The sequence below is a fragment of the Leptonychotes weddellii genome, chromosome 5 (genome assembly GCF_054177405.1).
Source record: "Leptonychotes weddellii isolate Sample4059 chromosome 5, ASM5417740v2, whole genome shotgun sequence".
NCBI classification, from domain to species: Eukaryota; Metazoa; Chordata; class Mammalia; order Carnivora; family Phocidae; genus Leptonychotes; species Leptonychotes weddellii.
Window position 1 is genome coordinate 137863811 of NC_138373.1, and position 15722 is coordinate 137879532.

The window sequence follows — 15722 nt, forward strand, 5'->3', positions numbered from 1 at the left end:
CTGGTGGCTGTAACAACTTCGGGCCAAAATCATCAGGTGGGGATTTGGAGTAAAATGGATGTGTACGGTGAGGAGCAACCCAGGTATATTGCATCCTGCCCCAGCTCTGGAGCACGTTCGCATCTTACTGTCTCCTGGGCCATTATCCCAGGAGGAAAAATGTTTGTTTTTTCCCTTCATCCCACTCTCTACAACACTTTTCCAGCTTAGCTTCCAGCTTTCTCTGTACTGACCCTACAGGGGAGAGGCGGTCCTTTTAGAAGCTCTTTGCAGTAGAAGATGCTGCTGGTAGAGTTTTGTGAGACTTGACATTCCAGCCGACGGTTCTTCCTTCCCTGGGCTCTGGGCTGCCCAGGTTACAGGAACTGTGGTAGTGCCCTCCCTCTTTCCACCTTGGGGCCTGTCTCATCTCCATCTGTTGCCGTCATGGTCCCACTGCCTCCTCCCCAGTTCTGCTCTTACTCCTTTTTCCCCTCCTACCACTGACGACTGGCAAGCAGGATAGACAGTCCCTGCTCTCATGAGCTTATAGCTTGCTGTCCAATAGGTGAAGAATATGGGGCAATATAACTTAGGGTGATGTGAAACGACAGAGGTCCCTGAAGACTGGATGAGGAACTTTTAGACTTGTTTTAATAGGAAATTAACAGCTTGCTGGGGTTTTAAATCAAGAGATACAAAAATTCCTTTTTTAGAGTCTTTCAACAAATAATTATCAAACATTATTTGCAGATCATTGAAAGGATACCAGAAGTACGTACAGTGCCTATTTTAAGACCTTAGGACCTAGCCAAGACAAGGCATACAGACAGACAGTGGCACGTGGCAAGAGTCAAATACACAGTGCGGAGAAGGGAAAAGATCATTTAGTTCAATTCAACATATAGGAACTGAACACCTATTATGTGTAAGCTCTGTGCTTGGAGCTGGGGATATGAACATCAGCTAGATAAGTCCCTGATTGTTAATAGCTCATAACTTGCCTTAAATGGTTTAATATACTATCCCAGATCAGCACAAAAGAAATACTAAGGAAGATGGCATTTAATTTTGCTGGGGATGGGGCAGGATGTTGACAGGGCTTCATGGGAGGCATGTTCACACTCGGGCAGGTGCTGAAGGATCAGTAGCAGTCATCCGGCACATAAGGTGAGGAGGGCATTGTAGGCAAAGTAGCATCTTGAGCCAATTCATAAAGATGTGAAATAGCTTAGTATATTAGGGGTAGTACAGTAATTCAATAAGGGACGGAGGGATAAATTCCAAAGGTGAAGGATGCGGTGGAAGATGGGGCATGAGTGACAGAGTTGTATTTTAGAAATCATCCTGATGACATAGATTGGGGTGAGGTGAGGCTGGAACCAGTTAGGATACTCTTATAAATATTCCAGATGAAAGATAAGGAGGATCTAGATCTAAGGCTATGACGGTGGGGTGGGGCCAAAGGAAACAGATCTGAGAGAGACATAAGGAATTGTCCATAGACTTGGTGACTAACCAGGTGTGAAAGTTGTAGGGGAGAGCCAGGAATTGAGTGTGAGGAGCATGGGAGGAAGAATAAGCTCATGGTGAAAGGTTGGTTAAAAAGTTCATTTTGGGCCTGAGAAGCCTATAGGACATAAAGGAGCAAACATCTAGCTACAGCTGGAGCTAAGGAGTTTGGGACTGGAGATAAGTTAGGGAGTCACCAACATGTAAGGGTGCTTAAAATCATGGAAATGGATGCGATCACCCGTGGAACAGGTCTAGCGCAGGAAAGTATGGGCTAGGTAGTCAGGGAAGTTCTGGAATGAGCGCTAAAGAACTGGCAGGTTGGAATTCTGTAGTGTTCAGGACGTATCAAGCCAAGTAGGAGGGTTCATATAGAGAAATTAAGGAGCATATGAAACCAGTTTATGGGGGAACCTAGAATTGTGGCTAAGGATATTTTTTTTTTCCCTTGAAAAAAGAATTTCAAAGGAACATAGTATCTTAGGGTGATTGATTTGGTGGCGGTGCTCAGAATAGATTGGCAGAGGGGCCAGAAGTACGTGGGCTGGTTTAGATGGCATTTATTGAATGCCATCTCTAAGGTGATGGGGCCTTGAATGCAGCAGGAAAGGAAATGGGGGGTAAAATAAGAGTCAGTTCAAAGAAGGATCCACACAGGCCATGCCCAGAGATTGTAGCAAGTGGGAAGTAATTTTGCATCACAGTGAGGAGGATGCTGGGTTGTAGACAGGGCTGTAAGTCCAGGGATCATGTCTTATCATTGTATCTCTGGCACCTGATACATATCATGCATTCAGTATCTCTTGAATGGATAAATGGGTAGTATTGTTGATAGAAATGGAGGAGTCATAAGAAACACTAGACTTGGAAGGAAGGTGAGTTCTAGTTTGAACATGTGGGGCATTCCAAGTGGACATATCCAGCAGGTGACATGTGAGGGGATGTACCTAGAGCTACAGATTGCTTCAGCTCATCAAGTATTTAGAAACTGGGTACTATAGGAGGAATAAAGATGAGCAAGATACCTTGAAGGCTACAGAATGAGGTATAAGAATAATATGCAAATTACCATGAGGCAGAAAATGTTAAGGAAAAAGTGGTTATAAAGTGTTATGAAGATTCAGGAAAAAGAGGGAAAAGCAGAAAAGTCTCCTTTGAGGAGGTGGGGTTTTGATGGGCAGAGGGAGGCAGGGGTAGGAAGGAAGAGGGGGTCTGAGGGCATGGTCCAGGCAGAGGGCCATGAACCAGGGCACTCAGGAGAGGCATGTCCGGGCAATGCCAGCTCACCAGGTTTCGCTCAAATGTGCAGGCTTTGTAGGAGACTGTATTATGTGGAAGAAGAAGTGAGTTGAGGGGGATGACCAAGATCCTGGTTGGATGGTCTTTCCCCTTGAACATCAATGTCCTTTGCCTCAGGTCTTAGGGCATCTGCTTCCATGCAGCTGATGGAATCAGGAACTCTCTGTCTGCCATTCAGAAGGGCCCATTTGCTAAAATATTTTTTGGTGAAGGAAGAGGAAGCATGCATTTTGCTTGTGGCTTCTTTCTTTAGTGTCTAGCCCTCAGGCTCAGCCCACCTTGCCTGACTCCAGGAGATTGTGGAAAGAGGCTCTGAAAACTCACACTGTACTGGAGATTACCCAGGGTGAGCATTAATAGGAACATTCCTTAAAACAGCAACCAAACGGTTTTTTCTTTACAGCCACAGGATCTTCAGGGAGAACAGGGATGGGGGAGAGAAGAGCGAATGAAGCCATTTCAGAATATTTATTTGCATATGTTATAAAAGATATTCCAAACGATTAAACATGTGAAACACAAGACTACTGTATTCTGAGTACGTCCTGTATCCCTTTGAAACAGATGTGCAAACATCTCACATTCAGACCTGGGTGCACATTTTAGACTAAAATAAAACTACACTTCATGTATTGCTCAAAGGATTAAAACGGAGTGGATGTATATTTATGGCCACAAATAAGAGAAAGATAGGTTTTGTAGTCTAGAAGACCTTTTGTCTCTTAAGAGCTTTGGGACCTTCACTAGTAGGTAAACTAGGAGGCCCTGAACACACTGGTTTTTGAACGTTAACATGCATACTGTGGCTGGAAGCTGGTACCAGAGTAACGTCCAAATATGTTAGTTCTCAGATGACCTGAGTTTGTGGACTTGAGCCTAATATGACTGAGAGGAGCCTTGAAGGTACTGGCTGACTTGATTGGTTTCAGAACAGAGTACTTTTATACATGCATTGAGAATTACTCCCATGAACAGATGAAATTCACTGAATAAGTATATCGGGTACCTTGTGATTAACACTTCTTGAGCGTTTGCTATGTGCCAGGCACATATTAAGAGCTCTACATAGATCATCTTATTTCATCTTCCCAGCAATCCTATAAGGTAGGCAGTTTTTCCTCCCCATTTTATAGATTTGGAAACTGAGGCATAGGTAGTTAAGTAGTGGTTCTGAGGTTGAAACCCTGGCAGAGCCCATGCTGAACCGTTAAGTCTTTTTTTTTTTTTTAAAGATTTTATTTATTTATTTGACAGAGAGAGAGAAAGCGAGAGAAGGAACACAAGCAGGGGGAGTGTGAGAGGGAGAAGCAGGCTTCCCACCGAGCAGGGAGCCCGATGCGGGGCTCGATCCCAGGACCCCGGGATCATGACCTGAGCCGAAGGCAGATGCTTAACAACTGAGCCACCCAGGCGCCCCTGAACCGTTAAGTCTTAATCGCCAGACCAGATGGCCCGGCATATTTGTGAAACTGCCTTGGATTAGAAGTGGGAAGCTTATCCAAAACATGTATTTATCCTAGTCACCTCATAGGCCATTCCATGTGTAGGAAATGCTGTGGAACCAAAGACTCAAGATGGTATAAATTAGTTTACCTTTCAGCAGCTTCACAGTGAGAACCTTTGGATGTTTGTCTCCTTTCCGCTCAACAGAGCAGACCTTTCAACTTAGGTTTATGCCAAATATTCTCGATAATTAACGAAGCTGCTGGGGCCAATTCTAGGAAAAAATAACACTTTAGCATCCAAAGTGATGCAATCTGCAATGCTGGCGCCTTTGCTGTGGTTCTTCTTACACAAAGCACCTTATTGACATCACAAAACCACTGCGGGGCTCCTGCTAGTCAGCAAAGGTGCAAAACCACCATGGGCCAGGGAGTTTGCCTCAGCTGAGAATAAAAGCCATGCAGACATACCAGCTGGGGCGAGTTGTTTCTTCTGTCCTTTAGCTAGCTTGCAGGCCAGGATTCCTGCTGTGTGTGTGCAAGCAAATGCAGTCCTTGGCACTCTCCTGGGAAACACAACAGAGTTTTGGCTTTACACCCAATCTAACAAGAAAGAATTTTTCCCCCCCTCCAAACCATTGCCAGGGAGATGAATTCTCATCAGCCCCATATCCGGAGTGGAATCTGGAAAACCCAGTTCAGAACTTTTGAAGAAGCTGCTACAGAGTATTTTAACAACAGATCCTAAAATCTTTTTTTTTTTTTTTTAAGATTTTATTTATTTGAGAGAGAGAATGGGAGAGAGAGCATGAGAGGGGGGAGGGTCAGAGGGAGAAGCAGACTTCCTGACTTGATCCTGGGACTCCAGGATCATGACCTGAACTGAAGGCAGTTGCTTAACCAGCTGAGCCACCCAGGCGCCCCCAGATCCTAAAATCTTAAAGGGCCATTGATACCCATGAAAGTGAAGCCTGAGAGGCCCTTTAAAAAAATGTGTTTGTAATGGATATCCAGTGTAGGAAAATAAAAAAATATTGTTTAAAAAAATAAAGCCCCTTCATGGAATCCCATTTTGTACACTAAATCTTATTTAATGTGGGAAGGAAAACAAATTGAAGAAACCACCTGGACGAATGTTGCTGTAAACTTGAGTTTTACAATGTTTAGAACGTTTAGGGAAGGTAACTTGTCCATACTTTTCTCCTTTATAAAATTGCTAATGCAATACAATCAGCACTGAAGAAAGTTAAACTGTGCACAGCCTTGCAGAAGTTACATAGTTGTCAGATTTTCCTAAGATGGTAAGGCTTGTTTCTTGGTTCATGGCTGGTGTACCTAGCCACACTGCTGATCGTGGCCAGAATCAGGTGATACCTTTATCAAAATCTGTGTATGTGCTTTCTTTCCCAGACACCAAATGGATTGCTTCTGACCCCGAGTCCACTGCTATCCAGCATACATTTCTGGAGCAGCCTTAGTCCAGTTGCTCCACTGAGTCCTGCCCGGTTGCAAGGGCCAAACACGCTGTTCCAGGTGAGCATTTAGAAATGAATGTTTAAACACTGAGCTTCTAAGGGGTGTGTTTCCCCAATAAATACTGCAGAGGTAACAGAGTTCAACCCTACATTTGGTTAAAATGTTAAGTTTCCAAAGGGAGTTAATGGTGCTGCAAAACCCAGCCTTCAGAGGCAGACATTTTTATCAAGGCAGAAATGGCATATTCATGTCAGGTATTGACAAATGGAACAATTAATTCTCGAAGTGCTTGGATATCTTCATTGACTATGAAAACTGGGAAGTTATTAAGGAAAAGGGACTTTAAAAAATTAGGCAACATATTGACATCACTTGAAATAAATTGAAAAAAATAGTGAAGAATGTCCATACTGTAATAGAAAAGTTATCTGTATAATTCTGTGAATCATAATCAAGTTCTCCTTGTTCCATAATAAGAAAGGAGCGTCCAGGGCATTTGGTTAAAAACTAAGTCTTAGCTGCTTTATCTTGCACAGCTCCTGTTACTGGGTGGGTACATTTATTATTCATTCACACACTAGAATCTTGCAGTAGCACTGCTTGCGATCATGTGGTAATCAGTATTTCTTCTTTGAGACGCAAAGACTGTTCCTCACAAAGATGTTACTAAGAGAAAAATAGGAAGGGTCCTAGGGACAGGAGTGAAGCAAAACTGGGGAAAGTGAAAACCCCCTCTAACTCTAGCCTGTCTCATCCACCCTGAATCCCATGCCTGCCCTCCAGTGTGGCTCACCCAAGCTAGTTGTTCTTTTGTTCCTGTTGCATCTAGCACTGACCACTTTGTATTATGATGGCCTGTTCACCTGGCAGTCTCCTCCACTAGACTGTGGGTCCTCAAGAGGCCAGAAGTACATCTTGTTTCTTGTTTACTGTGCTGCCCATCCCCCCACCCCATGTCTGGCCATATTGCTTGGCATACAAATAATGCTTAGTAATTATCACTGACTAAATGAGTGGGTACCTAAGAATTCACCAAGGAATTGGGGCACATGGCTGGCTCAGTTTGTAGAGCACGTGATTCTTTTTTTTTTTTTGAAAGATTTTATTTGACAGAGAGAGACACAGCGAGAGAGGGAACATAAGCAGGGGGAGTGGGAGAGGGAGAAGCAGGCTTCCCACTGAGCAGGAAGCTAGATGTGGGGCTCGATCCCAGGACCCCGGGATCATGACCTGAGCCGAAGGCAGACACTTAACGACTGAGCCACCCAGGCGCCCCTAAGAGCACATGACTGTTGATCACAGGGTCGTGAGTTCGAGCCCCACGTTGGTTGTAGAGGTTACTTTAAAAAAAAAAACAAAATTAAATATTTAAGAACCTAAGTGTTAAAAAGATCAGTTCTCTGTGTTTTGAGTTGGTCATTTTGCTCGTAAAGGTTGGTATTGACCTCCTCTGTGCCAGGAGCTATACATGCTGGGATTTAGGGTCTCGGAAGAAGGGTAGAGCTAAAGAGGTTTTGATTGCTATCTTGCTTCTCTGGTTCCTAGTAAGGTTGAGGTAGGGTTGTCATGATGTGACTGTATATTCCTAGGTAAATCAGGTTTCTCTTCTGGCCCATCTTCTCATCACAAGAAAATTGAGCTATGGTCATGCACAGCCAACCTGTTCTCAGCCCTTTAAACTCCGGCAGGGAAGTAAAAACTAGAAGCAGTGAGCAATGTAGTACTAGGAAAAGTTTTAGGTTAGTATTCTCTTGGTGGAGAGCTGAAAGACCTTATTTCCTCACAGTATTCACAATGGAGCAGCAGTATTCTAGTATTAGAGCTCCTGAGGAGAGCAGTTATTTGGTGCCATGTGTACGGTAAGCTCCATGGGCACAGGGACTGCAATATTACTTTAGTTCTAGAATCTAACAAGGTCTCTGGAAGGTTCACTAGATATTTGTGAATAAAGAATGGAATCTCATGGGGCGCCTGGGTGGCTCAGTTGATTGGGCGACTGCCTTCAGCTCAGGTCATGATCCTGGAATCCCGGGATCGAGTCCCACATCAGGCTCCCGGCTGAGCAGGGAGTCTGCTTCTCCCTCTGACGCTCCTCCCTCTCATGTGCTCTCTCTCTCCCCTCTCATCCTCTCTCTCAAATAAATAAATAAATTTTAAAAATCTTAAAAAAAAAAAAAAAAAGAATGGAATCTCACTTCCCTCCTCACTGGGAATTCTGCCACCTGATTGGTACAAGGCTTGGTGATCTCTCAAGGAAGCCATGGAGAACTGCTGTTAGGGAGTTCTTTGGGATCCCTTGCCGTGGATACTAAACCTTTTCCAGCCTGTCACTCCTCACAGTAATGGTTTGTGTCCATAGTGATGGTGCACATTAGCAGGATATTCGGAGCTCTGGGTGTTGGACACACATACCCTTTTCTCTTCAGTCACTACTGTAGACCACTGGCTCTCAAAGGTAACATGAAAAAGAATCACCTTGGACGGTGTGTTAAAAGATTTTGCTGGGCCCCAACCCCAGAGTTTCTGATTTAGAAGGTGTGGGATGGGGCCCGATTATAACATTTCTTCAAGATCCTAGTGATGCTGTTACTCCAGAAATCTACTTTGGAGAACCACAGCAGACCAGTGGTTCCTAATTTATAATTAGAATTCTTCAGAAGAAATTGCTGCATTTAAAGACCACCTACTCAGAATTTTAATTTCACAATGTACCTGTCCTCTCTACCAGAGCCATTCAAAAACAACAACAAAAACCACAAATGGGAGGTAGGAATGGGGAAAACAATCATGTTTAGATGGTTGTTGGCAGGGCCTTGTGCCCTCTTTCTGTGACTGGGGTCCTTGAAACTAAGGAAAAACAACTTCGTACCTTTTAAATTTTTTTTTTTTAAAGATATTATTTATTTATTGGAGAGAGAGTGAGAGAGAGAGAGCATGAGAGGGGGGAGGGTCAGGAGGGTCAGAGGGAGAAGCAGACTCCCTGCCGAGCAGGGAGCCTGATGTGGGACTCGATTCCGGGACTCCAGGATCACGACCTGAGCCGAAGGCAGTTGCTTAACCAACTGAGCCACCCAGGCGCCCAACTTTGTACCTTTTAAAATACTACTCTTCCTATGTAAGAGCAGTTGTGATAGAAGTTGAAACTAGCAGTTTTGAAAATAGTAAATAAAACATGGTAAGAGGAATATTCAAAATTCAGATTATCAGCAGTGCCCCTTTTGAACTAATAATTTTCTTTAACAATAAACCTTTCATATATACTAGACATGGAGGAAGAAAAGAAACACATTTGGGCTACAATAAGTTTTAAATGATGCTGGCAAATTTCCTGTTGTCAGGATTGAAAAGTAGATCAGAATCCTTTCGGTAAACAGTTGACAGAGCTGAGGAGTTTTTGCACAGAAGGTCCACTGATGTAATTACTGTGGCAAGTTACAGCAGATATCGAAGAATTTAAGGGAAGGAGAGAGAAGATATTAGTGCCTTTCTGGAAGAGGTGTATTTAAAAATAAAATGAGATTGGTCTGAACAGTTTGGCATTTTGAGCTTATCTACAGGGTGTCTGTTCCACTTCTGAAACAGATTTTCATCAAATTTGGCATAGGTACAGATAATATCTTGAAACAAGGCAGGATTAAGTTTTTTTTTTTTAAGATTTATTTACTTGACAGAGAGCCAGAGAGCACAAGCAGGGTGAATGGCAGAGGGAGAAGGAGGCTCCCCACTGAGCAGGGAGCTCTCCATGGGGCTCAATCCCAGGACCCTAGGATCATGACCTGAGCTGAAGGCAGACGCCCAACCGACTGAGGCACCCAGAATTAAGTTTTCAATTGAGGATGTTTTCTGAATGTTTTAATTCAACAAATCTAACCCAGAAAATATTTGCAATGCTCTGTTATCAGGGACTGTAGGAGAATATACACTATGGGAATAACAGATATATAAACAAAATGTTATAGGAACCCAACAGGGTATAGCTTTCTAGCTAGGGACTAGATGAAGGCTCCGCTGGAAGAAGTGGCACCTGAGCTGGGAAGGACGGACAGGATTTTGGCAGAGAGAAAAGCACGTTCTAGATAATCTCCATGATTTGGATATGCAAGTACATAGTCTGTCCAGGAAGGGACTGGGTGATTAGAAAAGCAGCTGTAGGTCTTGAATGCTATGCTCAGGGTTTTCCACCTTAGTCTCTTGACAACCATGGAAGGTTTTCTAAGCTGGATATAAAAGAACAGATTTAATTATACTATTTTTTTAGATTTTTAAATTTATTTGAGAGAGGAAGAAGCAGACTCCCCACTGAGCAGGGGGCCTGACACACCTTGGGATCATGACCTGAGCAGAAAGCAGATGCTTAACCGACTGAGCCACCCAGGCACCCCTAAAATCTCTATTTTAGGAAGATATTGCTGACACCAGTGTGGAGGAAGGACTGAAGAGAAAGCAGAAAGTATAAGGTGCAGGAAGATAGGAGGAATATTTATACTACTGCAAATACTGAGGGAAAAATCATCTTTTAGAATAGTAGAAATAGGAATATATTTAGAAGATATTCCAGACGTAAAATTGAGAGAAGGACTTTTAGTTGGGTTTGAGGAGTAAGAGGTAAAATTAGGAAGTGGCAAAGATTACTTATGTGATTAAAAGACTAGAAATACTATAAGTAAGAAGTTAACATTTATTGAGGGCTACTGTATGCTAGATGTTGTTCAAAGCACTTTTCATGGCTTCTCATTTAATACAGTTGACCCTTGAACAATGTGGGGATTCGGGGTGCTGACCTCCCCCTTACAGTTGAAAATCCATGTATGACTTTTGACTCTTCAAAAACTTAATTACTAATAGCCTAATGTTGACCAGAAACCTTTCTGATAACAGTTGATTAACACATATTTTGCATGTTATATGTATTATTATGCTGTATTCTTATAATAAAGTAAGCTAGGGAAAAGAAAATCGCAAGGAAAATATATTTGTAGTACTATACTGTGTTTATTGAAAAAAATCTGCACATCTGTGTTGCTCAAGAGTCAACTGTACTCCCAATAGTTCTTTTTGAAAAGATAAGGAAACTAAGGCCCAGAGATGTTGCTCAGTTTACCCAAGACCACACGTTAGTAAGTGGCAGAACCCTGACTGAAGTTTAGGGTCCTGCTCATATCACCACTCTCACCGACTTAAGAGTGAACACGGAATAGCAGGTTTTTGGTGAAGACGCATTGATGGGGATCTAGCTGACAGCAGGAAAGGATTGTTGAGTCCAGTATAGGAGAAAGGAAGGCTGAAAACAAAACTTTGGGGGGAACATTGCAACTTAAGCGAGTGAAGGTGGGGAGTCAATAAAGATGAAACAGGCCAGAAAAGCCAGGCAAGAGAAACTACAACAGAGTGTATAGAAATAAAGAGCAGAGGGCAGAAATCAATAATATACTTTTTAAAACAGGAAGATTAACAAAACCAAAAGCTGCTTCTTTTGAAAACACCAATAAGATGGACAAAAAATAAAATGAGAAAAGATTGCAAATAAGCTAAGAGAATGAAAATTCAAAACCTGCTCTTCATTCTGTGTTCACTCTTAAGTCAATGGGAATAGTAGTTAGGAGCGTGGATCTTAAAAGAGTATAAACTATATGCAAATAGATTTGATAACCCAGTTGAAATGGATAAAATTCTACAAACAACTAAAGTTCCAAAGTGTCAGAAAAGAAACAAAAACCTTGAATATGCCAATGACCATTAAAGAAACTGAAATAGTATTTAAAGAGCATACTTACACCAAGCCCTGCCAAAAATAAGTTGGGCAGTTTGGTACAAAAAGCGCAGGATCTTTCAGAGTTTAAAACTTGGCTTTACTGCCTACTAGTCTTTAACCAATCAGAACTTACTTGAAATGTTTTCTATAAAATGGGGATAACCAAACTTACTTTACAGGCTTCTAGATACCAACTGAAATGACAACCACTGATAAAATGGAAGGCACTACACATAACAGTTATTGAAATAGTTTGAAAATTGAAAAAATATATTCTGTATTTATTGTACTTCTAACTTGTGCTAGGCTCTGTAGTTTGATATTTAGTGTTGCAATTGAATATTAACTTATCTAAATAGAAATTAAACTGGAAGATAGCCCAGGAGAACATTTTGACACATATCAATCTAGACAACAAAAATCTAGTTGTGAATAGTAATGTATTAAAAGGAGGTCTTTAATTATTCTTGTTGAGTTGGGAGTATAGTGTGGTATTTTTTTAGACCTGAAAGTTATCAAAGCATATACTTTTATCCCATTTATCATCTTACTTACCCACACTACAGAAATTAACTTTACTCTTTGTTTTGTCACTTAAAGGTGATCTGTTAAGTTTGGTATTATCATTGTAATTAAAAAAAATATTTCCTCAGCTCCAAGATACATTCTTGCTTTCTAAATCTTTTAAGCTAAAACATTCTTCATTTTTAGCAGTTACTGAGAAGCATTTTTTATACTCTAGAAAAACAATGGCCATTTTCAAAATACGGTATTAGAAATTTTACATGTGAATCAGTAGAGTCAGTTGTCTGTGGTTTTCAAAATTACTTTAAGCAAATCAACATTCTAAGTAGCTTGGAACCTTTTAAAAGGAGTATTTGAACATGCTTTAGCACCACAGGTACATTTTTTTCTAGTGGCTAGGCATATAAAATAGGGACATTTTCTGGGCCTTCTCCCTTGTTTGCTATATGTAATCTTGAGCTCATTCTGTAAAATAATTTGCAACCCCTCTGTCCCAAGGGTAATCCACTATAGTCTGTCTAGGAATGTAAAGAATTCAAGTTTGTCCCAATGGGTCTGCAATAATTATTTTAAAAATCTTCTGTCCCCTACAGTTTCCAACACTGCTTAACGGCCACATGCCAGTGCCAATCCCCAGTCTGGATAGAGCTGCTTCTCCAGTACTGCTTTCTTCGAACTCTCAGAAATCCTGATGACATCTGGCCACAGTTAAAGACTTATTAACTGATGAAATAAATTTGTCCCCATGGGCTAGTTTACCTGTGTCATGAGAAGGACGTTGTGAAACCCTGTTAATTTGGTTTGCACTTTTCATAACATGGATGGTCTAGATTTATGTTAGCATTTTTAAAACCTTTTTTTATATTCAAGTATATATGAAGATCTGTTTGGCATTAAGTGATTTTTTAATGTTTTTGTTTTTATATCCTCTTAGCTCTTAAGTGTTGAACACTGTTGACAGTGAAGAACTTTTCTTAATGGTTTTCAGTGTAACTAATAAGGATGTGAAGCTTTTCTTTCTAATTCCGCATATGCTGAACTATGCTTATAGACACTATAACCAGCTGTGCCTTCCTTTGCATTTAGTTTTATGTAAATGGTTTATATATTTTTTAGTATTAAGAGAAAATGTTTGGAAGACAAAAATTAGTATCAAACAGCTCTCTAGTAGAATCATTATTTTTCACAAGTAGGCAAAATGAAAGCTTATTCATATTTTTCTTTTTCGCTTTCAATTGTATAAGAATTGCCTTAGAACCTCTTTTGAACTGAAGTTCAGTAAATGTCCAATTTCATGTTTTTATAAAAGAAACTAAGCCATATTTAGAAAATAAACATTCACAAAAGAAAATGTTCTAAAGTGCATTTTTTAAAAAATGAAGTTTGAAAGGCTAGCCACCTAGCTGTTTACAATCTTTTAGACTCCTCCCAAACAAAAACCTGAGATGGAAATCTACATCAAGTTCACTCTACCCATTCCCTTGGAATATATCCTATGTAAGCATATTCTTATTTCAAAAAATTAGCTGTGGTTCTCCCAGTTTTCCATAGCAAATCACACCCCTGATACATTTCCTGTATCATCATGAGTTAGGGTTTCACTAAACCCCTAGAACTATAATTAACATTTAAACATCCTATGGTTAGGAAGAGGCTCACAGACTGGTTGATGAACACAACAATTCTGTAACATCAGGTATCTTCAGGTGTATAAGGCATAGCCTTGTTTGTGGAAACAGAGGCAGGATACACTGCTTTATGTATTAACTAAGTTTATAGTGAGAATGAAGGAAATTGGATATAAGAAATATGTAACTCTTCAGGAACCTCATTGTGGAACTGAACTACATTTGGAGCACTCAGTAGTAAATTCTTTTGCGTAGTGTAAAGCAGTGGTAACAGAAACAGCAGGGGCCACTCTTAAGGCATTGTTCTGTACATGAAGTAGGAAAGTTCTAATGTGAAGAGACCTGGAAAGTGCCCAGTGCTTTCAAGATCAGATTATCATCCTTAACTGTAAGTAACAAACCAATTTGAAATGTGGCCAAATAACTGATTCCACAGGTGTTAAATGGCAAAATTATGAAAAAGGTGTAAAAAACAAAGCTTGTAAAAGCAAACATCTCTTGAATTTTCGAAGAATCTAAAACTTTGTTATAATGCTTAAAATCTTGAGATTTTTCCATTGGAATTAAGTGTCTGTGTATGGGGATGTACAAATCTATAATATACACTTTTGGATATAAAGTAAATTCCAAAATCCAGACACTAGTGTCACTTCCACATAAACTGAGGATAATTCTGTACTAAAATAAAATAGCTGGTACAGGGAACTGATATTTACCAAACATGAAATGTTAAAGGTAGAGGGGGCCTTTGAGAATGCTCCTTACCACGGTTTCCAGATAAGGCAATTACACAGAAGCAACTGGGAGTTGCCTAAGGTCACACAGCTCATTAAAGGTAGAACAAATGATTGGTGCTCAGTCCAGTTCTATTTTCCCATGCCTAACTATAAGTAACTACTGGCCCAAATCTGTTAGGTAGAAAAAAAACAGATAAACCCAAGGAAGTTAATCAATGTACAAAAATCTCAACCCAAAATATTTTTAAATGTATATGCTGATTGGAAATACTCTAATGACTATAAATCTGATTCTTGTATTTCCTTCCTTGAAATACTATGATTGACATACATTCTAGCTCCGTTTTTAGAAATGGAAAAACGCCATACATTTTATGGATCAAAAAACTCACTAGGACACAGATACAGAACTGGAGGTATTGAAGTATAACTCTTATAGCTCTGCCTCATTGTGTGTGTGTGTGTGTGTGTGTGTTTTAACAATTTTAGTCAGAAAATAGGTTTCAAAGGACATATTAAATAACTTTTTTTCCTTTTTATATGTCTGTTTCATCAGTGTTAATCTGCTATGGCTAAGGTTTTATAGAACTATAACCTAAATGTTGTTCTCTTTGTACACATCTTTTCTATGATGCATATCTTCATTCACGTTCATATATGTATCAATTTTATTATATTATTTTTGTTCAATAAATACTTTGTGATAAAAGGTGTGAGGAGGCAAGTGGGTTGGTTTACTTCCATTTACTTGGGATGATCCAAATTTTACTTCTCTATATGGGTACAAGTTAGAAAATAAGTCTTGTCATCTAGCCTTAAATATGATACATCAAAACATATTATATATATATATATATATATATAAAATCTCCTTTAAAAAGATATTTAAGGAAACAGAATTACTGAGGTTGACTTAGGGGATGGGGTGGGGGGAGAATGGGTTTGAAAAGTTGGTCCTCTGATCTTTTAAATCTTAAGGTCTACCAATCATTCTATATTGAAATAGGGGTAGGTGAGGAGGAAGAGAAGAAACAAATTATCATTTATTCTTTCAGCTGCAACTAACACCATACTCAGTGGTGAAAGACTGAAAGTGTTTTCCCTAATATAAAGAACATGTTGCCAATTCTACTTCAACAACAGGACTGAAAGTCCTAACCAAAGTAATTAGGCAAAAAAAAAAAAAAAGAAATTCAAATAATAAAGAAAGTAAAGCTATCTCTATTCATAGATGACATGGTCTTATATGTAGAAAACCTTAAAGAATCCACAAAAAAAGTTAATAAAGTCAGCAAAATTATAGGATACAAAATCAACACAAAAATCATTTCTATTTCTACACACTAGCAAATGAAAAACTCAAAAAAGAAAT

The 15722-nt window shown here is 40.0% G+C and overlaps 1 protein-coding gene and 1 long non-coding RNA gene across 4 annotated transcripts in view; one reads left to right on the forward strand and one right to left on the reverse strand.

Moving 5' to 3' along the window:
• ELK3 (ETS transcription factor ELK3) overlaps window positions 1–15059 on the forward strand; it is a 64810-nt gene extending 49751 nt beyond the window's left edge. For 2 of the 3 annotated variants that reach the window (XM_081819088.1, XM_081819086.1), the window contains 2 exons: window positions 5643–5765; window positions 12579–15059. In XM_081819088.1, the coding sequence (XP_081675214.1) occupies window positions 5643–5765; window positions 12579–12677 (222 nt within the window). In that variant the 3' untranslated portion in view covers window positions 12678–15059. The remainder of the gene's footprint in view (window positions 1–5642; window positions 5766–12578) is intronic. The other variant, XM_081819087.1, reaches the window with a different exon arrangement.
• On the reverse strand, window positions 612–12579 carry LOC145721387 (uncharacterized). The gene is made up of 2 exons (XR_014145059.1): window positions 8800–12579; window positions 612–8577 (listed from the first exon to the last, which is right to left on the reverse strand). It is a non-coding gene; the product is annotated as an uncharacterized LOC145721387 (long non-coding RNA).
• Window positions 15060–15722: the final 663 nt, after the last annotated feature.